The 26704-nt window shown below is 61.4% G+C and overlaps 4 protein-coding genes across 6 annotated transcripts in view; 1 reads left to right on the top strand and 3 right to left on the bottom strand.

Moving 5' to 3' along the window:
- The window catches only part of DSCAML1 (DS cell adhesion molecule like 1), a 113267-nt gene extending 109021 nt beyond the window's left edge, over positions 1 to 4246 (bottom strand). Inside the window, exon 1 of one of the 2 annotated variants that reach the window (XM_052786623.1) lies at positions 4062 to 4246. In XM_052786623.1, the coding sequence (XP_052642583.1) occupies positions 4062 to 4104 (43 nt within the window). In that variant the 5' untranslated portion in view covers positions 4105 to 4246. The remainder of the gene's footprint in view (positions 1 to 4061) is intronic. The other variant, XM_052786626.1, reaches the window with a different exon arrangement.
- LOC128141648 (T-cell surface glycoprotein CD3 epsilon chain) overlaps positions 1 to 26704 on the top strand; it is a 134443-nt gene that overhangs the window by 7942 nt on the left and 99797 nt on the right. The window lies entirely within an intron of this gene.
- FXYD2 (FXYD domain containing ion transport regulator 2) lies at positions 11674 to 15349 on the bottom strand. The gene is made up of 6 exons (XM_052786669.1): positions 14230 to 15349; positions 13387 to 13425; positions 13181 to 13255; positions 12242 to 12278; positions 12062 to 12092; positions 11674 to 11875 (listed from the first exon to the last, which is right to left on the bottom strand). The coding sequence occupies exons 1-5, from the start codon at positions 14321 to 14323 to the stop codon at positions 12068 to 12070; spliced, it is 270 nt and encodes an 89-aa protein (XP_052642629.1). The 5' UTR covers positions 14324 to 15349; the 3' UTR covers positions 11674 to 11875; positions 12062 to 12067.
- FXYD6 (FXYD domain containing ion transport regulator 6) lies at positions 15620 to 26603 on the bottom strand. Of its 2 annotated transcripts, none has more exons than XM_052786666.1 (8): positions 26510 to 26603; positions 19204 to 19266; positions 18950 to 18988; positions 18746 to 18820; positions 18572 to 18608; positions 18236 to 18285; positions 18073 to 18115; positions 15620 to 17498 (listed from the first exon to the last, which is right to left on the bottom strand). In XM_052786666.1, exons 2-7 carry the CDS (start codon positions 19259 to 19261, stop codon positions 18087 to 18089), a joined length of 288 nt encoding a protein of 95 aa, XP_052642626.1. In that variant the 5' UTR covers positions 19262 to 19266; positions 26510 to 26603; the 3' UTR covers positions 15620 to 17498; positions 18073 to 18086. The 2 variants fall into 2 exon arrangements, with proteins under 2 accessions (XP_052642626.1, XP_052642628.1); XM_052786668.1 differs by lacking the exon at positions 26510 to 26603 and adding an exon at positions 20155 to 20636.

Below are 26704 nucleotides of genomic sequence, written 5' to 3'. Positions count from 1 at the left end.
GACGAGGTGAGAAAGAGGAGGCTGGTACCCTCTCAAGTGGAGCACAAGAGGTGCACGCACCCCGCCAGGGGCGCAGCATGGCCCCACAGGATGCCACCCCTCTGCAGTGGCTTTCCAGCCCAAAGGGTTAAAGCCACAACTCCAGCTGAGTGGCCCCCCCCACGCTGCACCCCTCGGGGACCAGTCTCCGGGGGGTGGAAACTGTGCCACGAAATGCCGAGCAACAGCCTGGGGCATTCAGCTGGCGCCCAGCACTACGGCAAGTACCTGCCGCAGCACCTTCCGTGCCCCGGCCTTGCATTTTGGCCGCCGCAGGAGTCCCACCCTTGTGGCACAGCCCCTCTGGCCCGAGCACCGCGGTCGGTCCCGACTGGCGGCTGCTGTCACCACGAACTGAAGCAGGAGCAAAGGGGAACGCTGCCTCTGGTGCTCTGCGGGTAAGGGCACCGCTCAAACAGGCTGGGAGCGCAAGCCGCCTGCTCCTTAATGCATCTGCACGGAAATTAAGGCCTGAACCACCTCCAGCTATTACAACAGCACCCAGGCTGAGGCTGTAACCCTTGCCTGGAAAAAAAAAAAAAAACCCAAACACCTCTCCCCCCTGCTTTGCCTGGCCCCTGAACCTCCCCCATCGGCTTGCTGGAGGCACCAGTCTCACCACCCCATCTGCACGAGGGGCTGACCCAGAGCTGGACATCCCCCAGCTCCGCACCACCTCCCGAGCTCCCCAACCTGCCCGAGCTCCCCCCAGGGGCCCTCTGCTCTGAGGGGTGAGGAACGAGCCCGGGGACCACAGGTGATGGCCTCTCCCTCCCCTTCCACAGCCCACCTCCACGTCTCAGCCCCAATACGAAGCCTGAGGAGCTGCAGCTGAGTCCTAAGGGACACGTGGTGACATTGCCAAGCCAGGGTGACAGCAAGGTCCCCCCTGGGGAAGCCGGGGCCGAGCCCAGCAGCCTCGAGGGGCAAGCAAGGGGACGCGCCAGAGGCCACGCACGCCTGCTGCCAGGCTTCCTCCAGAGCCGCCGGTCCCCGCTGTCCGGCACACCGCAGCCTGCACGCTCGCTTGACAAGGCGGAGATGAGGATTTCCACCATGCGGCCGACAGGTATGAGAAACGAGGGGAAGGGATCAATAGAGCAAGCTCTGAAACCTCACTCACCTTCTCCTTTCCCCCTCTCAGTTGTGCTCGCTCCCTTCTCTCAGGGAGAGGAGCCGCCGACACAGCCCTTTCCAAGAGGCGGCAGCTGGGGCCGGCAGCAAGCGTTAGCAAGAGTCGGGAAATGGATTTCCTAAATATTTGGTACAGCTCTGCTGGCAGATGATGGCGGCAACATGCAGATTGCATGTGGTGGGGCTTATTTCTTACGGATCTACGAGCAGGGAAAGGGTAGCTCACAAAGTCATGGTTATGTAAAAATACGTAGCTGGCTACAATCGAGATTTCAAAGACAAGAAACACTCTGCACCCAAACCTGCCGCCGCAGAAGCCTCCCGGTAAAGCACGCGTTGTAACAACTGCAACAACCAGACACCTTCCTCCTTCGTGCCCTCCTAGGAAGATACGCTTGCTACCAGCCTGCTTATTTGGGTGCGAGATGCCTTCATGCTACCCAAGGCACAGCTCAGAACCCGCGTGCTGCCACGGCAGGAGAATTCCTGCCCCAGAGAAAGGCTTCCAGTTTGATTCTCGCACCCGGCTCATCAGCTGCTTCGAAGGACAGAGCGCTCCCCATCCCTCCACCTCAGGACCATATGGGCAGAGACCGGAGCGGTGTAGTGGAAAGGCGCCCTGTGCCACAGCTGCCCAAAGCTAAGCCTACAGCTCCCACGCAGCCCCCATCTCCGGGCAGGGCTGCTCGATAGCGCATCCCTGGCGCGAGGCACTCACGCGAGGCACAGCGTATTGCTCCGGAGAGCAAATGCAACACGAAACGTGAGGCTTGCCTATATCGATTTTCTGGTCCAAAGGCAGGAGCAGCCCTAAGCCCACGGCAGGTGCAGGTAAGGGCTCTGGGCAAGTTGCCATCGTGGCTCCTTGTGCTGGGAAATTTTGGCTCTCCGCAGGATAAACAAACACCGGGCACGGCACGGCAAGGAGTTCAGCACTGCAGGCTTCTCCTCCATGCAGTTAATGAGGTTTCCATGTTTCATTTCAGAGACAAACGAGTGCTGTGCCACACTGGGGGGCTGAGATGGGGAGAGATTAAAGAACGCAAGCTGCATAGTTCACTGCACCCAATACAGGAACATAATGTAAATATAATGCCAATATAAATCAGGCGGCAGAGAGATCCAGCAAGAGCACACAGGGAGATGCTTTCCCGGCTCCAAGCCGCTCAATTTTGCCCAGTCTGCTCTTCATCACACTGCTTGCCACTCACCTCCCCTCCTCCTCTGCCCGCCTGCTCTCACTCACACTGCCAGACTGTCTTTCTGCTCAACTCCCCGTTTGCTTGCCTGCCCACCACCCATTTTTGTGTTTTTTCAAAGTGGGGAAGAAATAAGCCGCTACAGCCCATCGAGGGATTTCTGAACTTCAGCGGTCCCCCGCATCAAATGTTTATTTGCTTTCAGTTTCTACTTGAGCTCTTGTTCTACAGCAGGAACACGTTAAAAGGATGTGCTTCAATGCCCAGAAATATGAAGTATCTGAAAGGTTTATCGTGCATTAAGCAATTCATTTGGTTTTATCCTATTATTCTAATGAAACTTCCATTGTATTGCTGTCCTCTCTCTGGAACCGTTTCACTTTAACACTTTCCATCACCAGGACTGTTCCATACTGAAGACACCTTTTAGTTCTCAAAAAAGAGAAAATGAGGCCAGGAGGAGTTGTGCTAATGGAGGCTTTTAATTTGCTCTTCTCTGAAGAGATAGCTCTGTGGGAAGAGATCCATTTTCCAAGAAGCTGGGGCTGAAAACACGCAAAAGCGCTAAGCCCAGTGCAGCTCTTTATTATTTTGACTGCTGGGGTGGGGGGGGGGAATCGCAGCATCCTCGACGGTTATTTGGTTTTGGTTTTGGTTTTTCCTGTTAGCACAGTAAAAAATGCAAATGGAAGCAAAGCAGATGCTGGCACGTTCGGCTCAGCAGACCCTAAACACAATAGCGATTTTGGGTAAAGCCCCCAAACGCAGCTTTCCTCCAGCTCGAATAAAGCAGCTATTCCATAATTAATAATTGATGGAATAATTGATCATCACCACCACACAACCGGACAGGATGCCCTATTAAACCTCAGTAAATATTTTTCATTGGATCAACATTCGGAGAAAGGGGTAACGTACTAGGTGGCAAGCAAAGTAAGGAGGCAGCTCCGTCCCCTTTCTTTCACTTTCCTCCTTCCCTAAAATTTCCCCCTTGCCGTTGTCAAACGTCAAAAAAGGTAATTAGGGCAAATGTCATTTCACGTCCTGCAAGCAGACAATTTTCCAAGAGGTGGGCGCTTCCATCGCTGCATCTGCAGGTCGGGTCATGTGCAAAGAGGCAATTTATTACCGGAACGCAATTAAAAATTCCCACAGATTCGGAAACGGGCAATTCCTTTATGTAACATCGATTGATTGTTGTAACAAACGCGCTGAGATTTAACTACCCGTGTTACGCGCGGCTCCTCGCCTGCCTTTTTTAACTGCATCTATAGCAGAGACTGGGTTTGGAGTGTTCCTTCGATAGATTTGCACAGCGTTCCCTTAATCTCCAACTTTAATTCAATCTCTAAGCTTTGAGGGTGCATCTCCTCGACACGCTGGTTCCATAGATCCCCCCCCCCGCCCCCGGTTTTTAGCAAGCCGCTGGGTTCCCCTTGATCCAGCCTGCCCGGAGGGCAGGATGCGATTTGGAAAGCACGGCTGGATTCCTCCTGCCTGACGGGCTCAGGCTTTTTGCTCCAAGCGCTCCGGGAGAGCGGGAACCCGGAGCGCCCGAACGCCGGCCCCGCCGGGGGATGCTGCGTGCGGCCGCCGGCACCGGGACCCCGCTCCGCCCGGGGCGAGCACTCCCCCAGCCCCAGGAGTACCCCCGCCCGCCCCTGCCCGCCCGCCCCAGGGCCGACGTACCTTTCCGCAAAGAGTACAGCAGGAAAAAAGTTACCAGCCACATGCCATAAAGAGCAGCGCTGGCCCCGGGCTGCGGCGCAATAGCGGGCGGTGCGGTGCCCCCGGCGTGCCGCGCTCCCGGCCGCCGCGCTGCCAGCCAGGCTGAGGTGCCCAGCGCCGAGCTCGCAGCCGCTCCTGCTCCTCCTCCTCCTCCTCCTCCTCCTCCTCCTCCTCCCCCCCCCTCCCCCTCCTCCTCCTCCTTCTCCCCCCCCCCCTCTCTCCCGGCGAGTGGCGTCGGGAGGGCGGGCCGGGCTCCCGCGCTCTCCCCGCCCCCGTCGGGCCGCTCCCCGCCGCCGAGGCTGAGCTCTCGGCCGGGCTCCCTCCGGCCCCCGCACCTGGCCGGCTTTTCCCGGGCTGCCCCGCCGGCAGCTCTCCTCGCCGGAGGAGAGAAATGCGGCTTTTGCACCGGCCCCGGCTGCTCCCGCGACAGGGGACCCAAGCACGGTGGGGCCTGGCAGACTTCGCTACCCCCTCATCCCTCCAGCCAGCAAGTAACAAACCAACTCCACTTAATGCTTCGCTTTGGGGTGTACTTATCGAAGGCTTAATTCAAGCCTAGGATCTTACTCCCGTAGACTTAGTCGCACCACAGCCAATTTGTCTGGACCACTAGAGCGGTTCAGAACGTCTCTTCCGGAAGCGATTATAGCAGGTTTTCTTGGCTTTCCAAAGCAGGCTTTCCAATCCCGATTTGTTGGAAAATAGAAAGAAAGACTGAAGCATTCCGACTTCAAACAAAACGACAACGCATGACGGACCAATTTTGAAAAAAGCACTGTTTAGATTCAGTTGAAAACCCAACCATCATCACCCAGTCAAAGAAGCAGAAAACACAACAGCTCCTCAGCCACCTTCAACCCGCACCCGTTCACTGCAATTCCTCATGCTTGGGAGGGAGTCCCTTGGAAGAGCCAGGGAGCTCACCCACGCTGCCGAGGTGGTACGTGCACAGCGTGGGCGAGCGATTCCCACTTCACAGAGGAGGGACACAGCTGAAGGACAGGGAGAAGCCGGCAGGGCTAAGGCTCCCGCACACCTGCCCCGCATCCCCCTGCCCCTCCCTACTCCAGGCCACCCACGCCAGAGACACCCACGTTTTAGCAATGGGCGCCATGAGGCCAGCTGTCACCTCACCCACGTACACACACACCTGCCCAGACCTCAGTGCCGAAAAGCCAACAGCAGAGGCGGGAGCAAATGCAGTGCCCGTGCTGCACAGGTCTGACACCACAGCCTTTCCTCCTCCTCCTCCTCCTTCTCCCTCCCCTGCCCGGAGGACATGCTTCCCCTTCCTCGGTGCTGCCAAGCTCTGTAGCTCCATCACCACCCCCTACTCAGCCCATTCCCAGGCCACCTCAGCAGCTTTGTCACGGTGCGTGGGTGTCCCCAGCACACAGCCCTCCCACGCATGCACGTGCTCCTCCCCGGCCCCATGCCGCCTGCTGCTGCCTCACTCGTACCCCTGGCCGTGCCATCAGCGTCCCGAGAGGCGATGAAGCAGCAGCTGATGCACGCCCGGTGCCCACACATCCCTCTAGGAATCGAGGTGCATTTCAATCACCACCTACATCTGTATACAGATGTTAGCCGATATGTAGTGAGGAAATCAGTATTCAGGCCCATACCCAAGGCAACGAGCATTCCCAGGCTCTGGGGAGCCCCAGCCACATGCCAGGCATCTGCCCTCTTTCCTCCCCGGCAGCTGCTGCAGGATGGCAGCACAGGCCAGGCTGTCGACGGGAATCTTCCAGCCGTAAAACCCGCTACAGCATTTTGCTATCCAGCACGCGAGGTGTTGGACTTGCGTGCCGTTTCTACCCTCCTACACCCAGAAGCGAACGAAACAGGGGCACGTGGGCTGGCAGGGCACTTGCTGGCACAGCGCCCGCAGGGCCTCACAGATCTCCACTTGAGGCACCTGTGCAGGGGAGCATATTTAGCTCACCGGTTCATATTTAGCTCCCTTGGCTGTTCAGCATCTCCAGCGAGTTTCCTCATCATCCCTAGCTCCAAGAGCCAGCCTCTACCCAGAGCACCAACATCCCCCTGCCAAGAGCTCCTTCCTCCAGGACAGGCCAGCATCTGCTGGCAAGATGGGATGCAGCCCAAGAAGAGACAACAACTAAAGGCTGACAACCTTGGTGAACAACCGGCCCTGGGTCATGCTCAAGGAGCCGTGGTGAGTCCTTGAGCTGTCTGTGCCATTCATTATGGCCCCGTTTGCTCCTCCATTGATTGTTCAGCCCAGGCTGTGTGTCAGCCTCCCGCACCCAGGTGCACATGCGTGTCTGGCAGCCAGGTGCTCCCCAGAGCTGGCTCCTGTGAGCCCACACCTGGGATTCAGCTCCTGCCCAGCAGCCACCGTTTAGGGCTGTCAGCCTTCCCGTGGCTGAATACGCGCAGGAAGCGTTTGTGCATCACCTTTGCACGAGCATTCAGACCAGAAAGCTGGTATCCTGCTAACATCCACCCCATCAGCAGGCTGGTGTGGTGTCACGTGCTTCACACAGCTGTGATCAGGAAGGGCTGAAAGTCATCACGTTAATTATTTGGGCAGCGCTGACCTGCCCTTTGGCAGCACATAGGAGCCTCCCAGGAAGCAAGGCTAGCACTAACACGCTGGGAAAAGTGTGTCTCACGGAGCCGCTGACCTGCTAACAGGGAGCAAGCAACCTGCCGGAGCCAGCAGCAAGCCCAGCTGCACAGCTAGCTCAAGGGTAAAGCTCCTACTAAGGAATTCCTTCCCTGGCCCAAGCTCCACCCGAGACACAGGAGAATTTACAGCAACACGTGCCCGCGTGTGGTTCTGAGCCCCAGCAGGCTTGCCCCTTCGGGACTAGGGACCCTCCGAGCTTCACCGCAGTGGGACACGTACAGCAGGGTCTTTCCCACAAAAGACGTGCGTCTGCCTCTCCCCCAGGGCAAGGGGGGCTGTAGCCACAACCCCTCTAAGCCACCCAGCCTCCTCTAACCTCCCCCTCTCCAGCGTTTGTTCCAGCTCTGGGTGGCCTGTACGCTCAGCTCTGGGCTCCCCCGGGCCCCAGAGCTCTGGGGGTCACAGGGGTGCCTCGGGCTCACCCGCCCTGTCGGGCAGCCAGGTGCCTTCTCCTAAGGCTAGTTCTTCCACCCATACGCAAAAATACCACCCTCCATGCCCACCCGCAGAGGGTCACTGGGGAAAAAAGGTCCTGACGGGCACCCCTGCAGCCCCCGGGGCCAGCTGCAGGCCAAGGCTTTGCCCCGTGCCAGGGACAGGGTGCTGTGGAGGGGCGCAGAATGTCCCTCGCCCCAGCGGCCCTCCCGCCGTGGGTCCCCAGCGCCGTGCCCTCAGCCGCCCTCCCAGACAAATCCCCCGGGAAAGGAAGCAGTCATTAAAACAACAGGGCTACTTATCTGGTCCTAGCCGATTTCCACAAAGCGCTTCCCACGCAGGCACCAACTTAGCCTGGCAGCACCCCTCCGGCGAGCAGAGCCGGCCTGCTGCGACCCCTCGGCGGCCCCGGCCCAGGCCCAGGCCCAGGCCTCGCCCCGCACGGCCGCCCCCCCGCCAGCCCGCTCCCACCGGCGACCCCGGCGAAGGGAGGAGAGCCGCCCCCCTGCGGCCACGTGGCGGCCCGCTCCGTGCCTCAGTTTCCCCAGCCGGCGGAGGGGAGGGAGGGAGCGAGCGAGCGAGCGAGCTGCTGCCGCGGGAGGATCGACGGCCCGGAGGCAGCGAGGGGCTTGCCGCCGGGCGGAGGGGGCCGGCAGCCCGGCGTGCCTGGAAACGGGATCCCTCCCCGAGCCCCTCGGCTCCCTGGCGCTGCCGCTCCGGAAGGCTCCCTACCCCCGCCCCGTGGCTTGTGAACGGCGCCGGGTCCCGTCCCACCCGGGGCCGGACGGGGCTCCCGCTTCGCCGGGAAGCCGCTTTCCAGGACAGAAGCTTGATTTTTGCTTCCCCCTAGTGTTGTCGCGGCGCGGAGCGGAGAAGCGCGGCCCCGCTTCTCCCGGGGACCGCGGCGGCAGCCTGGCCGCGGTGCCCGGGGCTTGAGGCAGGGCTTGTGCTCCGCTCCCTGGGCGGTAGTTCAGAGGTGAGGGTGCGGGAGGTGCAGCTCAGGCCCGGCGGAGGGAAGCCCCCCTACAAGGAGGGGGTGAGCGGGGTTCCGGTCCTAGGGCGAGCCTGGACAGTCACCAGTGGCTCAGCAAAGTTTGAGCAGGGCCAAGGCACCAGCTTCACGAGGACCTTTCTTCACTTCGCAGCTTCAGCCCGCCACGAAAGCGGCCGCAAGGAGCTGGCCCATCCGTTGCCGGGCTCACGCCGCTGAAGCCGAGCTGTGGGGCTGCGTTCGCACGGCATCGCTGCCGCAGGGCTGCTCTGCGGGCCCGGCTTGGCGTGAGCAGGTGTTTTCTGAAAACCACCGCTTTGGGGCACCTGCAACCTGGAAACGAGGGCTGAAATGTTATTTACTTTGGTCGGGGAGATAATTTCAGACCGCAGAACGCTGCTGTTTTGGCAGACGCGTTGCTGTTGATGGATGCGCTGCCTTTTCAGGAGCAGAACAAAGGGAGAACAAGGCGTGTGGCTGGCTCCCTGCCAGCCCAGCCCCGTCTCTCGTGTTGTCAAGTGTTCCTCTTTGGCTCCATTAGTCACCATTTGCTGCTCTCCTGTTTTAACTAATGATGAGGAGACATTTTGCATTCACGTTTCCTCGCGGGCCCAATGCATCCGGGGCATGACGGAGATGGCGGAGCAGTACTGGTGGGCTCCAGGCTGGGTGAGCTGAGCAGCCGGCCTCCCTGGCCGCTGCTCCTCCTGTTCCTGCCCCAGTGCCTCATCTCCTCACATTCAGCCATGGATTAAGCACAGAAGCTGGCCGAGCCACAGCCGGTCAGAGCCCCTCTCCCTTGTACCTGTCCGTCCAGGCACTGGCAAAGCAAACAGGGAATAGCCAGTGCCAGGGGGAAGCTGTTCAGAACTGGAAGGCTTCCCAGAGGAACAGGACACTCCAGTTGTCCGCTGTATTACTTACTCAATCCCCTTTGTGTCACCAAAAAGATTTACTTTGAGAAGATTAATGGCTCAAGGGACTGTGAGAGAAATCCTCCAAGATTGCCTGCTTCAGGGGAGAAGGCGAACATGTCCTCGCCAAGGCCGCAGCTCCCAGCTGACCCGCAGGGCTGTGGGTGCAGGGAAAGGGCTGTGGGGCTGGGGCTCATCCCGTGGGGCACCGTCCGACGGGGCCCACAACTCCCCCTGCCCAAGCCCTGGGGAGAGCAGGAGCCTCTCACCGGGGCAGCGGCAGGAGAAAGGCAGCCGAGCAGAGACATGGCGGCCTTTTCCTGTGGTCTTCCCGCTCCCATAGCTCCTGGGCTCAACCTCCAAAGCCGAGGACCGCGAAGACACAGAGAGGAGCAGAGAGCCCTGCCTCAGAGGCAGCTCACGCCCGTGTGCCGGCCTGGCGAGCAGGGGCCGCTGGCAGCACCCCCGCTCCTGGCCCAGGGAGGCCACATTTACCATGCATCATATACTTTGCTTATGCCTTTCCCCCGGCCCTGGTTCCCCGCCTCCATCCTGGAGGGGCACAGAGCCAGGCTGCTCGCAGTTTAGCTCTGATAATAGCCTGCCTTCCAAATGTAACCCCCGGTGCAAGCCTTGAGGTGCCAGCAGTGCCTCCCGCTCTGCCGCCGCACACCCCGTCAGCGTCTCCGACCCGTGGCATGGCCCCCAAGCCCCAGCCATGGGTGCAAAGGGCTGCGCAAGCGTGCGTGCACACGCGGGTGTCCGCGAGCTGTGCAGAATAATGCTATTAATGCCATCTGGTGCCGAGACAGAGATCCCCCTGCGCAGGGAGCCAGACATGGCTTTTCGCTCCCCTTAATCTCCTGCCTTCGAGCTGCAGGGGTTCTGTCTGCAGGGCTCTGTGGGGGGCCAGTGCCAGGGGACGTGCACCCTGAAGGGCACGCATGTGCCCTGAGCCCTGGCACGGCCGGGCGCTGGGGAGGACAGGGAGCCCCAGGAGCCCTGGGCCTCAAGGATGTGGGACCCTGCTGAGGATGGGCTCGTCTCATACGCCAGCTGCCTTCCCGGCTGCTGGGCCCTTTAGCTCCTTCTTTAGGGGACCACAACCATGCCGCACGCCTCGCCGGCGAGGATCGGGAGGTTGGGGCAGGGGGAGGGCAGGGTCAGCTCTGCTGCGAGCAAACCCTTCGGCTTGTCTATGCTGCTAAACAGGTACTCTTCTCCCTCCACTGAAGGCCTCTGGTTCCCATTTGAGCTGTGCAAAGCTGCCACGAGGCTTTATTAGTGGGTCAGTGTCAAGTAAAAATTCTATTTCAAAATAATCTCCTTACCGTGTTAAATAAGCACCTCCGATTAGACAAATTGCATGGATTTTGTCTAATAACCTTCCCTCAGCTAATCCTATTTCACTGTCAATGTCTGACCTCAATTGAGGCCCAAACAGAGCAGGCGAGCTGGTTTCTCCTCCGCCAGCAGTGCCGGGACGCTCGGGCTTCCAGAAGGCAACGCGGCGCGTGCCCGAACCCTGCAGGGCTGCAGGTGATGAGGGGAACCAGCCCGAGCTCGGCAAGGACACTTACTGGCCCCTCCGCCGCCACCGGCCGGGCCCCCACGGACTCCCTGCTCCCATGGCATTGCCAGCAGAACGGGTGCCCATGCAGGACTGCGGGCACAGAGGAGCAAAGGCTCCTGCCCCGCTGCCCGCAGAGCACCGCATTCTGCTGGTCCTCGCCTCCAGCGTTCCCCACCTGCAGCGTTACCCGGCAAAGCACCCCCCACATACTGCTGGAGCTGGGACCGAGCTCCCCGCTGCCTCCGTCGCTGCAAGCTCTACTTCTCTGCTTGCTTAGGGTGACCCGAGGCACACCTTGAGCCCCAGAGCCTGCAAGGGAAGGGCTCGTGGGTGCTGGGGGGCAGTGGTTTGGGGGGCTGGCAGCAGAGCCATCAGTGGGGCCACTGCCTGGTCGCTAGACGTCTGTGTCGGTCCAACTCACCCGCAGGCAGGCACTGGGAGCAAAGCTCCCTCCTCACTCACTGCCCACTTGCGGGAGAGTTTTCTTCCTTTTTGCTGCCGTCTGTATCCAAAGAGGAGAGAGGCAGCAAAACCGAGGAGCTGGATGCACCATCCCAGCCCCGTCCTTGCCCAGGAAGGATGCCCAGATCAAGCACTCCCAGAAAGCAGGCATGCAAATGGCCCCCTGCAAACAGCACACGCTCGCTTCTGCATCTGACCTGGCCTGCAGCCTGCACAGTATGGGGTAGCGCTCCAAACCCCTCACCCTGTAGCCCAGGGGAAGGGCATTTGCCTCAGGATTCGGGCAGCCACAGCCAGCATTTGTGCCGGCCGAGAAGGATGTTTCCTCAAAGCAGCCAGGGTGGCTGAGAGCACGAACGTCCCTCCCTCTGCAGGCCCTGGTGCAAACCCAGAGCGGAGGCAGCCAGCTGCTCCGTGCAGCGGGTGTGCGGAGGAGCCAGCAGAAACCCTTCCTGGGTCTGTGTTGGAAGATGTCTGCAGGGCAGAAAGGTCATTGGTGCTGGGCCAGGAGAGTGGGCGATTCAGATGCCTCGGGCACAAAGTTTAACCTCTCTCAGCTTGAACTTTATTAGCCAAGAAACTCTTGCTGCATCTAACAGAGGGAAAAGCACGAGGGCAATTTGCGTCCTGGCCTTGTCTGGGGTGAGCAGGGTAATGGATCCACTGGAGCGGGGTAAGGGGTGGCCCTTGGCAAGGACTTCGCTGCTTTGGAGGAAGCTCTGCTTCCATGGCAGCATGGCAGCTCTGAAACCAGAGAGAAAGGGAGGGTTACATGGCCGCAGAGGTCAGCATGCCCTAGCCCCTCTCCTCCCCAGACAGACCCCCATGTAGGTACTTCCCTGAAGCATGGGTGCCTCGAAGCATCGCTGCCCAGCCCAGGCAGACCCAGGGAGCCTGGCTGCCAGCTGAGTGCGTCCTCCTGCAACTTACCTGCAGCTACAGGTCTTCCTCGTTTCCTTGTCTGTGGAGTGAAAAGCAAGGGGACATGTATTACGCTAGGCAATGTGGCTGAGCTGGGAGGGAGTACGAGCCAAGACCCCAGCCCTTTCCGCTGGCAGGACTAGGATGGGGAGGAGAGAGGAGGCTGCCTTAAAACCATGCAATACCCACCTCCTCTTCTTCTTCCCTCCGCAGTGGAACCGCTGGCCTGGGGGCAAGAGGAGCGACTGAGGCCTCTTGTGGCTAGAGCCTTCCCCCCCCCGCCCCCGTCCAATCTCACCCGCCCCTCTCTGCTTGGCGGGCTTGTCCCCCGCTGGGGACCACTGGGTTTGGCTCCTGAGGGAAGCCCCGAGCCCCCCTGCCTCCACGCTGGGGCTGGCCTCCTGCCCGGCTCCCACTGGTGTGGGGAGACACCGACCCCACCTGCTGCCTCCCAGCCCCCGGCTCAGCCGCGCTGCCCGGCCAGCCCCCCTGCACTGCCCTGGACCCCAAGCCACAGTCCCTGGCGCTGCCCAGCAAGGCGCCAGCCACGAGAGCCCGCTTAGATGTCTGCCTTTCTCCCTCAGCTGCCCCCGGGATTGCAAATGCAGGTGATTTTCTTATCTTGCCCCCTAAAACCGCTGGGCAATGTCACAGCATGCAGCTGAGATGCTGCGGCCACCCCCACCGTGCGGAGCGAGGCAGACAGTCCCTGTATGCATAGGCAGGGTCTGCAGGGTGCCCTGCATGCTCAGCACCGAGTCTCCCTGGGAGCCGCCGAGGTCTGAGGGCTCTGGGAAAGCTGGTTTCTCACTCTGGAAATGCCAGAGTTTTCTCTGCTATTTTTAATTAGTGACCTTCCCTCCGAAGCCTTGACACTGGCAGGGAAACGCGAACCTTGTCTCCTTCCCAACTCGCTTTCTGTTGGGAGCTTGCCTAGATGGAAAATTCCCAGGCAGCCCCGGCTGCAGGCGATGCCCACCCCTCACACAGTGGGGCAGGGTCAGTGGCCCCCCTACCCTGGCACCTAGCCAGTGCCTGGCACGGGGCAAGGTGGGAGGTGAGCGGAGAAAGGGCCACGTGTGGGGGAACAGAGCCAGGGCAGGCATCCAGCCCGCCTGAGGCACTTACTGAGGATGATGAGGAGCCCGACGACAAAAGCCACAACGGCGAAGATCAGCCCCCCGTTGCGGATGGTCTCATAGTCTGGGGAGGAGGAGAGCCGAGCCGGTGTCAGCCCAGCCGAGGCGCGGGGCTGAGCCCACGGCGCAGAGCCCACGGGCAGGTGTGGGAGCGGGTTGCCCATAGCCCCCGGACTACCTGCGGCACGCACTCACCGTAGCTGAACCTGTCCAGGCCCTGCTCGGGCGCTTGCTCTGGAAAAGAGGAGAAACCCAAGTGAGAGCCAAGGCCTGGGCGCTGGGCTCACGGTGGGCACCTGGATGGGGAGGCGAGGTGGGAAAGATCAGGAATGAAGATTGCAAGCAAGAGTGCTCTGAATTCCTTAAGGTCTAGCTGAGAAAATAAAGGATTCCCAAATTCCTGTTTTTCACTCCAGGAAGTTTAACGTTCATGGGGCATTTGCAGGATGCACAGGAGTCTTCGAGCTCCAGGGGAAGCTACAGACAGACTCGTCTCGATTGTTTGCAGCAGCCGGTTGCTATTTGTGAAGGCGGCGCTGTCAGCAGAGCAGCCCACACGGTGCCCTCGGGAAGTGCCGCTGCCCACAGGAGTCGGTGGAGCAGTGATGGCTCTGCTCCTGCAGCACGGAGCACTGAACAAACCCTCAGGCTGACACCTTGCACTGGGGTGCGTCCTGGCAGCCTCTCTCCATGCTGGGAGGCTTGTCCGTCTGACGGCTGCGTGTCACCACTCGAGCCCCCTTACCTGACTGTGCGTCCCTCTGCCAGGAGCCATGTGGAAGGAGAAATCCCCCCGAGAAGCCAAACACCAGCCGGCACTGAAGCGCCTGCAGGCTGCAGAGCTCTGGGGATTCATCCCCACGTCTCCCCCGAATTCTCCGCAAGAACTGCCCCCACGCAAGCTCCCACACGGCAGGAGGGAACAGCCCTGCTCCTCGCACAGAGATGCCCCCGTGAAGGCGACTGCCCTCCCAGGGAAGCCCCTCTGGGGTGAGCTCAGCAGGGTGCTAGCTGCTGGTGCCTGCTGCTCACCCTTACCGTCACCCATCGTGTCGGCGTGTCGTCCGGCGGGTGTCTCGCTCTGGGAGCGGGCGCCCCTGGGAAAGCACATTAATTGGGAGGCAAACCTCATTAAACATTAACGGCCTTGCTGTAATGTTTATCGCAGTCACGAGGGGAGGCACAGGGCTCCCACCCACCTTTGGGAAGGAGGCCCGGGAGGGGAGGGGAGGGCAGGGCGCACACCCACCGTGCCAGCCAGCAGGGAGGGCTGGGCACCCCGGAGCCGCGGGTGTCCCTACCCCAGCCGGGAGCAGGGTGGCATGCCCTCCCTCGCTTTCTGAATGTCAGGCCAGCTGGGCTTCACCTCCCGCTGTGGAGGCGAGCCCGAGGTGGGGGGCAGAGGGATGGGCTTGGGTACGGGCTGCGACTGCCTTCTGCTAGAGAGAAGCGGGCAGCATGCCCCGTCCCCGCAGCCTGGTGCCGTGGGTCCCCGCAACGGCGGGGTCAGTGCCTCCCAGCCCTGCGTCGAGCCGTCCCGGGGGGGCCCTGCAGCACCCCGGCACAGCCACGTCCGCGGTGCATCCCTGCCCGGCCGAGGGTACCAGGATGCTGTGCCCCTCGAGGCTGTGCCAGCCCGGGGCGGCAAGGCCAGCTGCCAGGCAGGCTGTTCAATCCAGTTTGCTCTAATCTCGCAATCAGCGAGCGGGAGTCACGCGCCCAAGCCGATTAGCGCCACAGTGGCCGGCCCCAAGGGAGCGCTCCCCTCGCTGTGCCCAGGGCTGGGCCCAGGCTGAGGCCCCCCGGAGCCCCCCACGGCAGCTTGGCGCCGTGGGGCGAAGCCAAGCCCCGGGAGGGCGGTGCATGGGGCCGTCCGGGCGGCCCCGCTGTCACAGAGCCGAGGCGGCACCCAGCATCACCCTCGATCGGCGCGCCAGCGGCCGCGACGCCAAAGCTCCCGAAAGGCCTAGGGACAAGGGGGCTCTGTGCCGGCCTCCCCTGGGGCCGCGCAGCCGGGCTCGCCGCTCACATGCTCCCTTCACACGGCCTCTGCATATTGAAACTGCTGCTGGCTGCAGGAAAGAGCGTGGCAGGGAGGGGGCTCGGACAGCCCACCGCTGTTAGCACAAAGCTCCTCTGTGCTGCCTGGGGGATGAGCCACCATCGCTCCCCTCCGCCCCAGCCCGGCGCCCGGCGCGGAGGGACAGCGTGGGAAGTTGCCCGCCGGCTTGCCCAGCCAGCCTCCCCGGCAGCGCTGGAGCCCTCGGCCCCTGTCCCACTCCCCACAGCCTTTCCCCCAAGCCCTGGCAACGCCATGGCCCTTGAGACGACACAGCCAGGCACCAATAGAAATGATATTTTATTCCTTTCCCCCTTATGTCACAGCACAGAACACACCAGTCCTTTACCACAGCAGCACACTCGCCTATTTAAAAGGAAACACAATAGGTCAGTTTATTTTACAACAGTCAGGATTTTGCCATTTCTACACACCACAGGGATTTCTTTGTTTCAAGTTAACACCGACGGCACGCTACAGACACCACGGGCACTCTGACGCAGGACATGCACACAGCTGACGCTCAGGGGCTGGGCTGCGCGGGGTCTGCTCTGCCCAAGGCTGCAGGGCAGCAAGGAGGCCGGAGGCGAGCAGAGCTCTCTGCAACGGCCAGGAGGAAGGGGAGAGGGTACTGGAGACAGGGTCTCTGCCTCGCGCAGATGGGACGGAGCATGCTTCCCGGCACCGCCGCAGGACGCAAACCACGCAGGGACACAGCCCACCCTGGAGGCAGGGCCACCGTGGCGGGATGGACACAGCAGAAACCCCTCTCAAAACCATTCTGGAGGAGAAGAACCTCTTCCCGCTGTGTGGACATGCTCCGACACATTTCAGTGCACCCTGGGGACCCCCGCTGCTGCCCAGGCTGACCTGCCTTGGCAAGCGCCCATGACCAAGCCGGCAGTCCCCAGGCCCAGCTGAGGCCACAGTTTTGCATGCCCACGGGCGTGGGGAAGGGGCCAGATTCACAGGTTTGCCTCCAACCCATGAGCGGACACAAGGTGACGATAGCCTCTGGGCTCAGCCCCGCTGTGCGAGCTCAGGCGTGCAAAGCCCTGGAGCACCGCTCGCCGCTGCTAGCTGCTGCTCCGCAGGGAGAAGGGGCAGCTGGCATCGGGGGGGCTGACAACACATAACCACCACAGGATGATACACAGCACTGACGCAGGGGGCCATGTCGCGGGCCACGGCGCAGGGAGCGACAAGGCATCGGGAAGGGCAGGGAGCACCGGGAGGAAACGCCGCTGCCCCTTCCCTGCTGGAGACAAGCAAGGACAGGATCTTTATTTCAGTCCATGTTTCTCTTTAGCCCTCAGAGACTGTTTAACCTGCCCACCTCCGTCTCACGGGCAGGCAGAGCGTTGGCAAGGAGCTGGTTTGCGCTGGCTAGCATGGTCACCGCTGCGCAGCCACCCTCTTTCACAGTGTCACCGTGCCAGGGGATTTCATGGGCTTCTCTGCCACCACAGCATCTCCTCACCTTTAAAGCAGCAACCCACACCGATGGCTTGGTTGTAGCCAGGGACAGAAACAGGGAGTGGCAAGCAGGCAAGAAAGGGGAGCTCCTTTCAGCCTTAAATCCAGCACCCAGGTGCCTCCACCGAGGGAAGCGGAGCCGCGGGATGTCCCCACCTGGCTCGCCCCCTACCACAGCTGCCTTCGGGCCGGGGGTGCGCACAGGAGGGTTATTGCTGAAACTGCAATGCGCGGTCCAGGCTTAGGCTGGGCAGGCCCCCAGAGCACTGCGGGACTGGTCCCCGAGCCCTGCCCGAAGCCAGCCGGGGTGGACCACGAGCCCCCACCAGTGACACTGCCCAGCACACAGACGGTACCGTGCAGGCCGTGCCGAGCGCCTCTGACTGTGGGTGGGGGGGGACATGGGGCTTCCCCAGGCCCACGCCGCCCTACCCTGCGGCTCCCGTTCCAGGGAGCACTTGCCAGTTGTACACAGCCCGAATCACACGCACAGCACGAGAAAGGTGAAGAGAAAGTCACTATTACAACATCAGCAATGACTAGCCCTAGAGGTAACGATCATCTCACATCAACATTACACACCACTGGAGGCAGAGAGGATGGTGAGTGGAGTTTAGTCGGGTTAGTAAACAGAGAACCGGTGCTGAAGTACAGAGGGTAACACAGACACAGCAGCTTCGCATCTCCTTAGAGGGACCTGTTGCTGTGATTTCAGTTTCCTCGCAGGCCACTGGCATCTGCGGTCCGAGCATCTGTCCTCGGGTCTCTGGGTCTGCGTGCAAAGGAGAGCAGTGAGTCAGGCTGGGAGCACCGCCACCCGCCTTTCCCTGCACAGGGCTCGTCCTCCAGCAGCGCAAACCACCTGCCCGCCAGCATGGGCTCCGGGCTTCCGCTCTCTCTGAACGCAGAGCTCGGGGCAACTCTGACTGTGGGCGAGAGGTGAGATGCCCCAGGGGGCTTGCACTCAGGTCTCTAGAGGCCCTAAAAATAAAACCCCCTTGGGGTGGAGGAGCACAAGGAGAGGAAGTGTAATAATGCAAGGGAAAATCCAGACAGATGCTTCCTTTTCTCGCTGGGTTGCCTGGGGCTTGCCGAGCACAGGACACCCGGGACCCCGCCAGCACCGCATGTTTCCCTGCCATGGCTTCGACCAGCACTCGCCCCTGCGCCATGCTGGGGATGAAGGGCTGCCCAGTCCCAGCAGAGTGGTCTACTCGGAGCCCCGCCATTGCCCCTGTACACAGCCCCGGCTGCCCCTCCCTTCCTTTCCAGCACTGCAGCCGCGACAGCCCTAGTGCCACCACACACGCTGGCCTGGGCTGGTCCGCAGCAGCCCCGGGACTCACCGCAAGGCTCTTGTTCAGTTCTCTGCTTTCTGTGCTCCCGTTGCTGCAAAGGGAAGACCAGAGCAGTTTGCAGCGCCTGCCCGGAGCTGCATGCTCCGCGGGCAGGCAGGGGTAACGCAGAAGCGGCGGCAGAGCACGCGCGGGACAGGGCAGGTGACCTTACCATTCGAGGTGATCAGGTTCTCTGCCTGGGCCTCCTCGTCCCCTGGAGCTCTGCAAGAAGAGGGGCACGGTGAGAGTGGCCAGGACCTGCACCCTGTCCCTGGGGGTGGGATGCCCGACAGCGCGGGGGCATGCTGAGGAAGGTGCCCTGGGAGCGTGCAGAGCTGCTCTGCCACCCAGGAGCTCTGCAGCGGAGCTTTGGGCACCAGGCACCCGAACGGGATGCTCGGGGAGTGCAGCCACTCCGCCAGCTGCAGGAGGTAGCCCAGGAAGAGCTGAGCGCTGGGCAGAGAGGCTCACCAAGGGAGATGTTCCCCACCAGGCTGCCCTCACTCACCTGGGCTTCTGGTTGAAACTGCACCTGCACCTCCTGCCTGCAAGGGGAGAGAAACACCGTCAGCGCGGCCAAAGTGGGAATGGGCCACGGCCTTTCCCAATGGCTGCCCCCCCACGAGAATGGTCCCCACTGCCCTGGCCCACAAGCCCAGCATCCGCCTGGTCCCCAACTTACTGAGTATAAGGAGAATGCCAACGGTGAACAGGACCACGGCAAACACCAGCCCCCCGATCCTCAGGCTCTGGTAATCTGGGGGGAGGAGACACAGGGGCTTGTTCCCACTGGCTTCAGGGAAGGGGGCGGCCTCTTTCACTCCCCATCATACATGCACGCATGTCCCCCACCAGCACGCCCATCCTCATGCACGGCGATGCTCACCATAGTTAAAGGGGTCCTCCTCCTTCTCTGGCGTGGCCACTGGAAATAAGCGGACAAGGGGTGCAAGGTGAGCGAACCTGCCGGTGGAGCCCCTGCGGCCCCCCGCAGCCCCCCTGCCAGCACGGGCACTGCTGCTGCCCCACGGCCCGCTCCAGCCCCCCCTGGATCAGAGGGGCAGCTGTCTGCCGGGACCCTGCAACCTTTTCCCGTGGCCCTGCGACCCACCTTGCATGCGGAAAGCACTTGGCACCTACCATCTGCCACAGCCGCCGGCACCAGCAGAGAGCACAGGAAGATCAGCACTGCCTCCATGGCCACTGTGAGAGAGGGGAAAAGTGGGCTTCAGCACCCAGATGGCTGATGGAGGGCACCGTGATGGGGCTGGGGTGCACGGGGAGGGGGGGCGCGACTATGGGCAACCCGCGCCTGACTGTGCGGGCAGGCAGGACTGCACAGCCCTTGCAGCCCACGCTGCGGGAGAAGGAGCCAGACCAGCCCCGGGAAACACCTGGGGGCCTGGCCATGATACCTGGGGCCATAGCTGTGCCCAGCCCAGTGGGGACATGGCGGCTCGCAGGCGGAAAAGAGGGGAAAGGTTTGAGCAGACAGACAGATGGACTTTTTGTGGGGTTCTGCAGTACATTTTCAGGCACCTCTGCACCACTGGCTCTGCTCCTGGCATGGATCGCTGTGCAGTCGCAAGGCTGCACTGCAGGCAATGGGGCCAGCACGAGGGCTGTGATCCCTCTATCAAGGTCAATACCGTGTCCTTCACCCAGAGCATACTTTAATTTGTCCCAATTAGCATAGCAATTATGGCACATTCCTACAATGAGGCCAGCAGCCCTGGTGGGACATGAGCTCACAGCCATGCTTGCCCCCGCCGGCTCCCCACGCGCACCTACAGCAGTGAGGAGAGACCTTAAATACCCCCTCAGTCCCCTCTCACAGCTGAGCCTGTCCCCGTCCCTTCACAAGCACCGACACGTCCTTGTGCGGAGGCACTCAGCCAGAGCATGGACCCTTCTCCAAGGGATGCCAGCCTGGGTGTAACAATGCTGTGGCCGGGCTGTGACGCTCCCTGCCAGCTCAGGCAGGGGTGCACATCTCCATGCCCCAAGCTGCTGCACCCATTTGGGATGGGCACCCTGGCTGCTGGGACCAGCCAGCGCCAGGCACCGCTGCTCTGCCAGCACACACGGTACCTATTAACTGGCCCCGAAGTGTCGCGATGGGCAGGGGCCGGGGGAGCAGCTGCTCTCCATCCTGCCAGCTGGCACAGGGCACCGCACGCACCCGGCCACCCCTTCCCGCTGGCTGCGATGCCTCTTGCCAGGACGGAGCAGGCTTGGCGGACGCGCTTCCTTCGAGGGAGCAAGCCGGGAGCTCCGGAGTGCAGGGGCAGGTTGGGCGCTGCCTTGCCAGCCGCCCGTGGCTTGCCCGCGCACAGGGCTCTGCTTCTTTGTGTTTTGCTGCTGTCAGGCAGTCACTAGGCGCCCGGGCGATAGGGCTCGGTGGCCATACATGGTGCGGGAATGCAAAGAGGGCTTGCTGCTGGCACAGGAGAGGAAGGGGGGTTATCGGGCACGCTGCACAGCACTGATAGCACCAAGCACTACAGAGCTGCTGCAGCTGCTGCGCTGGATTAGTGCCGATAAGAAAGGGGCCCTCAACAGAGCAGGAATTCAGCTAGTTGACGGATGCAGATCCCCGGCGTGCTGCTATTCAGCCCCTCCAGAGCTTGACCTGATTCAGATGCAACCTCCGCCCCAGCCCACCCGGGCGGCCAGTGACGGGGGCGGGGAGGTAGCTCAGCTGCCCCAGGCCGGCTCCTCGGGGCATCAGGGTCCCCCAGCTCCTGCCTCGGGCTCACTTCCCAGTTTGTGCTGCGAAGGTGCCCGGGAACAGCACGCATGGAGCGGGCTCGGCAGCGCCCACCAGCCTGCCAAAGCCAGCCCCAGCAGCATTCTGCTCAGCGGCCGGTCTCCAGCGCTGCCTTTGGGAGCCAGCTCCTGTCGCGTCTGCGGAGGAAGCAGCCTCCAGCACCGTGCTTGGCCCCGCCAACACGGGGAGCATGTTTCCAGAGCCCCATTTATTCATCGGAACAAGTTGCCTCCCATGATAACTCACGTCCTTCCCTTCCCTTCCACATCTTGTCATTTTGAAATCAACGCGTTTCATCCGAACGCCAGAGGGTTTAATGTCCCTGGCCCACAGCTGCTGCCACCATTGTGTAGCATGGGGCTGCGCTGCCATGCCGCGCTGGAGCGTGCCGCTGGCTGCCTGCGCCCAGACAAGCCCCCTCGTTTGCTGAGGCACGTAATTCTGGATAATTACCAGGTCTCAGAAACAGGTACAAAGAACCCAACAGCTGGTGAAACAGTAACTTCTAGTTGCCGATTTTCCTATGTCCTTTACCTCACATCCTTTATCTCTTTACTGCTGAGGCTGCCAGCACAAAATCAGTGTCATTACCCAATACGAGGGTGTTGTATGCGCACAAGGAGAGGCAATACAGTGCATGCCACTGCTAGATGAACAGTATGAATTGGCTCTTGTAGGGTATTAATGATGCCTTCATTTTTTGAACAAATCATTAGATTTCTATTGTTTCTTTTGCTGTTATTCAACTACTATTGCAGCAGCAGCAGCAGTGACATCCCCTGGAGAACCTACTTGGGGAATTTCGCATTATTCACAACCGTCCCTGCCCTGCCCTGAGCCCCGCCACCCCAGCCAAGGTGCGTGGGAACCCTCTCGCTTTCCTGCTCGCCCCACGCACGCTCCTGTCCTGCAGCAGGCAGCCCTGGGACTCCCGAGGGCAGCGTTTCTCACCCACACCCCACAGCCCTCGGTTGCAGCCCCAGTCCCCCGTCACACGCGAGCCGTCCCACTGATGCCTGGCAAGGTGCTTTACAGCACGGGCAGCCCTGCCTGCAACGGCGAGAGGGTCCGACCCGCCGGCCACGGTTCCCAGAGCAGTTTCGAAAACACCGGAGCCATGCTGCTGGCTGCCTGGGTGTGTTTTGCCAGCACTAACAGAAGCGAACATCTCGCAGCTCCGGCACCCGCCGAAGGCTTCGCTCCCCACTCTCCTGCAGTTCCCTCCAGCCCTCCACAGCCACCTGAGGAAGCGGGCCAGCGCCGGGGCCCCACTTGGCCACAGACGTTTCCAGTCCTCTGCTCAGCTTTTGGCTTCTCACGCTTAGTGCAGCAGAGGTCGCTTTTTCGCCAAGCCAAGCACACAGCACACGTATGTATGTTCTTTGTTTTTCTAACTCAATCCCCCAAATTCACACACTTCCACACGCTCAAACTTATCTCCGCATGAGTTAACCATCAGGATTGGCAGTGTCCTTGCTCGAAAAACAAACACAGCATTCCAGAGTGCAAATGAGCTCAGGTCTCCTCCAAGGAAGCATATGCTTTGCGAAGCGCCACAGGTTTTTTGGGTTGTTTCGAGCTGGCCCACCCACTTTTTCAAGAAGCTGAAATAAAGCGAGAAGAGCAAACATTGCAAAGGGTTTGCCGTTTTCCCCGCTTACGCCTTCAGACCACAGTGTTCAAGGCATGAAGGCGCCGCTCCCTGCCCTCCGCTCACGCTGAATCCAGCTGTGCCTTTGCACAAAGGCAGCAGAAAAACAACAGCTGCCCGAGGAGCGACAGCAGCCCCGCGCCCGGCCACGTCTGCACAGCCCGCTCCTCGCCCGCCCCGCGCCGCCGGGCTCAGACCTCCCTGTTTTCTCCCCGTTAGTGACACAAAGTTTGCTGCCACCAAATCGAGCAGCCACGCACCCATGCAAACCACGGGGAATGGGCTGCGCAGAGCGCTTCGCGTGCCACTCAAATCAAAACATGTTTTTTTTCCCTGTTGAAACTGCGAGATCTGCCTGCATACGGAGAGAGGCAGAGCGGCACAGGACGCAGGGCAGTGGTATCCAGAGCTCTCCTTCCCTTTCGCCTCGACCCAACTGGCAGTTTTAAGAGGGCAAACCAAATATTTACCCCCCCATCCCTGTCTGCATGGCTGAGCGGGTGCCAGGAGGAGGACATCGGGCTTTTGGCAGAGGCTCCTGGGGGAAGGAAGGAAGGAACGACGCAGACTGAGGGAGTACATGGTGTTTGCTGTTTAGGGGCTTACCAGAGCTTTCGTTGAACCCCTCTCTGGCAGGATGGGGCTGAGCCACGGCTGGACCTGCCCCACGGTGAGGGTTTGCAGGTGGTGCCCACACCGCTGCCCTCGGCTCTGCACACTGGCACGGCCCTCCGCCCAGGGATGCCCTCCCTGCCCTGGGAAAGCGCTGCTGGGCACCGGGCCAGCCCATGCAGCCATGGCCGCCCCCTCGGCGCAGCCTTGTCCCTGCGGCCACCAGCCGGGGCTGGCAGCCCCCAGAGCAGCACCTCGGGGTGGGTGGCAACCCCGCTGGGGCTCGGTCCCATCCCGCCCAGCACAGCCCCACCGTGATTCAGTGCCCTGCTGCCTTCCCACCAAGCTCAGAGCTGACATGCTTCGCTCCACACTTCACCACAGCTCTCCCTCCGCCTCTTGCTCCTGGATAATCCCTCCTTGCGATTCCGCATGTCATTGGGCGTAGCGTGTGTGCGCACATGGAGGCTGTGTGTGTGTGAGACAGAGAAGTGGGGGGAAGTCCGGGCAGACAGACCCAGTCTCTCCTGCCCACCAGTTAGCTCTCCATAGCATGGCAAATCATGCCAGAGCAAGGCAGGTAAATTTGTAACAGCATTGAATCTTGAAGTCCCCTTTTCCTTTTCATTGTTTTGCGTAGATCTGCCCTGTCAAGTCTCGGCTGTCACGGCATAATGCCGGGCAGCCTCCTCCTTCCGTCAGGAGTCCTCAGGGCATCTCCCAAAGATCAGACCTAGTTAAAATCTCTAGTTTGTGTGCAAAGCCCCCAAGACCGTGACAGCAGCGCTCAGTTGCCTGGAGCGTTTAGGAGCGTGCATGTGTGAATGGACATTTCCAGCTATGCATAGATGTGCTCTTCTGCCATTTCACGTCAGCATCAATCGGGCTATTAATGTGCCTGTTGTTGTGCCTAGTTCCTAAATGAGAGGGGAGATTTCCAGCCCTCGCCGTTCTGATATGGACGGCACTTCCCAAATGTGGTGCCGAGTCAAAGGCTGACTGGATGGAAGACAGAAAACTGACTTTACTAAGATCTAATCGTCTCTTGCAGGTTCAGGCTATCTCCCCAAAGCAGAAGCTATTCAAAGGAAACCCTCTCCAGGAGTCCCAGGAACCCAAACTTCAGCCCTGCTCCTGCAGAACAAGACTCACACGCTGACCCCCATGGACCAGCCCTGGCCAGGTCGATGCTCGCGAGAGCACGCGATCACAGGGAATCGCTGGACGTGGCTAAACGAGGTCAGAGGGACCCTGACCTCAGCACCCTGTGCTGCGTCCCTCACCTGTAGCCTGGCATTAAGCCTGCCTCCAGCAGGGCTTCTTTCAGGCAACCAGCCCGAAAACATCGAGGAGCCTCAGCCAAAGCTGCCTGGCCACACCTGGCTCACGGGCGGTCCCTGGCCCACCCCAAGGACACACATCTCCCCAAATGAGAAGGGGCAGACACAAAAGAGCGAGGCCGGCCCTTCCTTTGAGGCAAACCTCTGGCGCAATGATTGCTGAGCTCATGGCCGCCTGGCATCGGGAGAGCAGGCAGAGAACCCAGCCCTTGGCTCCAGGGAAGCAGTAAACGCCACCACCTCCCATCAGGAGTCTGCTGCTCCTGTTTTCTCCTCGTTTGCTTAACAGATAATCAGGTGCTGTAAACCTAACCAGCGCACTGGCTTGAACCATCCCACCACACCCTGCTCCGCCCAGCCCTCGCCAGCATGGCCAGGCATCAGCACAACGGGAATCAAACAGGTCAGTCAAAAGCAGAGGTTACCTGCCAGGTCCTGGTGGTGAGAGGAATCCAGATCACCAGGAAACACCGGACCAGCAGTGTAAGAGAAGCTGTTTCACGCTCCCCTGTGTCCTGGGGTACCACAATACAGCCAAGCATCAAAGGGCGGACATTTTCTCCCTCTCTCCTTTGCTGTTGCCATCAGTCACAACCACCGCCGAGCGCGAGGCGAACCGAAGTCCCCAGCAGGCGCGGCCATCGTCCTTGCCAGCACCGCTGCGGCTGCATGCCGCGAGGAGGGACAGCCAGCCGGCACGACCCCTCGGCAGGACATCTCCTCGCTGCCTGCCGCAAGCGGTGCCTTCCCCGTGCTCGGGCGGCACGGCAAGGCGACAGCTGCAGAGCTCAGCGGCCTCTCAATGCTTTGGAAACACGCAGACAGCCCAGAAGGCAAACACAGGGAAAGAACCGGACACAAAGCTGCCGTGCTGGGGAGTTGTCTTCAACACCAAAGTCTAAACTGCTGGCAAAACTGTGGCTCTCTATGACATTTGACCTGAACGGGTACATTTCAAGGAGGTGGCTAAAATGCCAAGGCGAGCTGTCGGAGGCACGGGGGTATTCTCCGGCAGGCCGGTGAGCATGCTCTAACAGGTGGCCTGGCTCTGCAGCGACCACGCTTGACGCCAGCAGCTATCCCTGGCATGCTCCCCGTCACTCTGCCTCAGAACCATGCTCCTACCGCGCACGGGCAGGGACTCTGGGCTCGTCTTCGTTTCAGACTGAGAGCGAAACCGCCCCTTGCGACTAGGGGTCGCAGAGTGACCCAACAGTGCCTTGGGGCACCGTGGGCTCACTGAAAGGGGTGCAGGGGACTGCTTCAGGTCTGAATCCGTGGGCAGCTTTTCCCGAGAGGCCGCTCTTTCCTTCTGCAAAGCTTACGCACGTCCACACAAACCACCTGTCACTCTCCCTCCTACAGAAATATTCCTGCAAGAGCCACGTTCCACCACATGGCCTCTGATATCTGCTTCTTCAGGAAGCATGAATTGCACACCCCGAGCGACACGCTCTTCCTTCCCTCTGGTATGCCTTCCCGGGATAAAGCACTCAACCGTTGCCATGTTGCTTCGGCATTACTAAAATATTTAGCAAGAGAAGGCAGAACACTGCCAAATCCTCACCGAGGCAGGGGGGTTACCTCCCTGTTTCCCCAGAGCCTGCACACCACAGACCCCAGTCAGCCCGGGGAGGGCTGGGGCAGGCAGGGCGTGCAGAAGGTCTCTGCGGAGGGGGGGTGTCCCGGTCCACTGGGGCATCCTTCCTAGCACGGGGGGGGGCTGGTAACCAGGCAACGCTGGGATGCAGAAGACCACGGTCACCCCGGTGTTGCCATGGCAGCCACCCGGCCCGGGGATACGGGCGGCCCGGGGATACGGGCGGCCCGGGGATACGGGCGGCCCGGGGATACGGGCGGCCCGGGGATACGGGCGGCCCGAGGCGCAGGGCGATGCCCCGGGGCTCCGGACCGGGCCGCGCCCCGACGGTCTCCGCAGCAGAAGCGGGCAGCAGCACGGCGAACCGACGTCCCCCGCAGTACACGGACCGCCGGGCGGTGCCGGGCGCGCCGCGGCAGGACACCCGAAGCCCCCCCCGCCTCGCCTCCCCTCCCCGGCCCGTCCGGACCCACCTGAGCTCGCCGGGCCGGGCCGGGCCGGGCTGGGCTGGGCTGTCGTGCCCCGCTGCTCCGGGCGGTACCAGGGGGTGGGAGTGGAACGGAGCGGAGCGGGGCTGCCGCACAAAGGGGAGCGGGGCGGGGCGGGGCGGGGCGGGGCGAGGTGGGGCGGGGAGGGGGCGGGGCTTGTCGGCGGGGGCGGGGTCTGCC

Source organism: Harpia harpyja, chromosome 4 (genome assembly GCF_026419915.1).
Source record: "Harpia harpyja isolate bHarHar1 chromosome 4, bHarHar1 primary haplotype, whole genome shotgun sequence".
In the NCBI taxonomy this organism is placed as follows: domain Eukaryota; kingdom Metazoa; phylum Chordata; class Aves; order Accipitriformes; family Accipitridae; genus Harpia; species Harpia harpyja.
The sequence above is the reverse complement of the archived record's forward strand: the minus strand, read 5'-3'. Positions and strand labels throughout refer to the sequence as shown.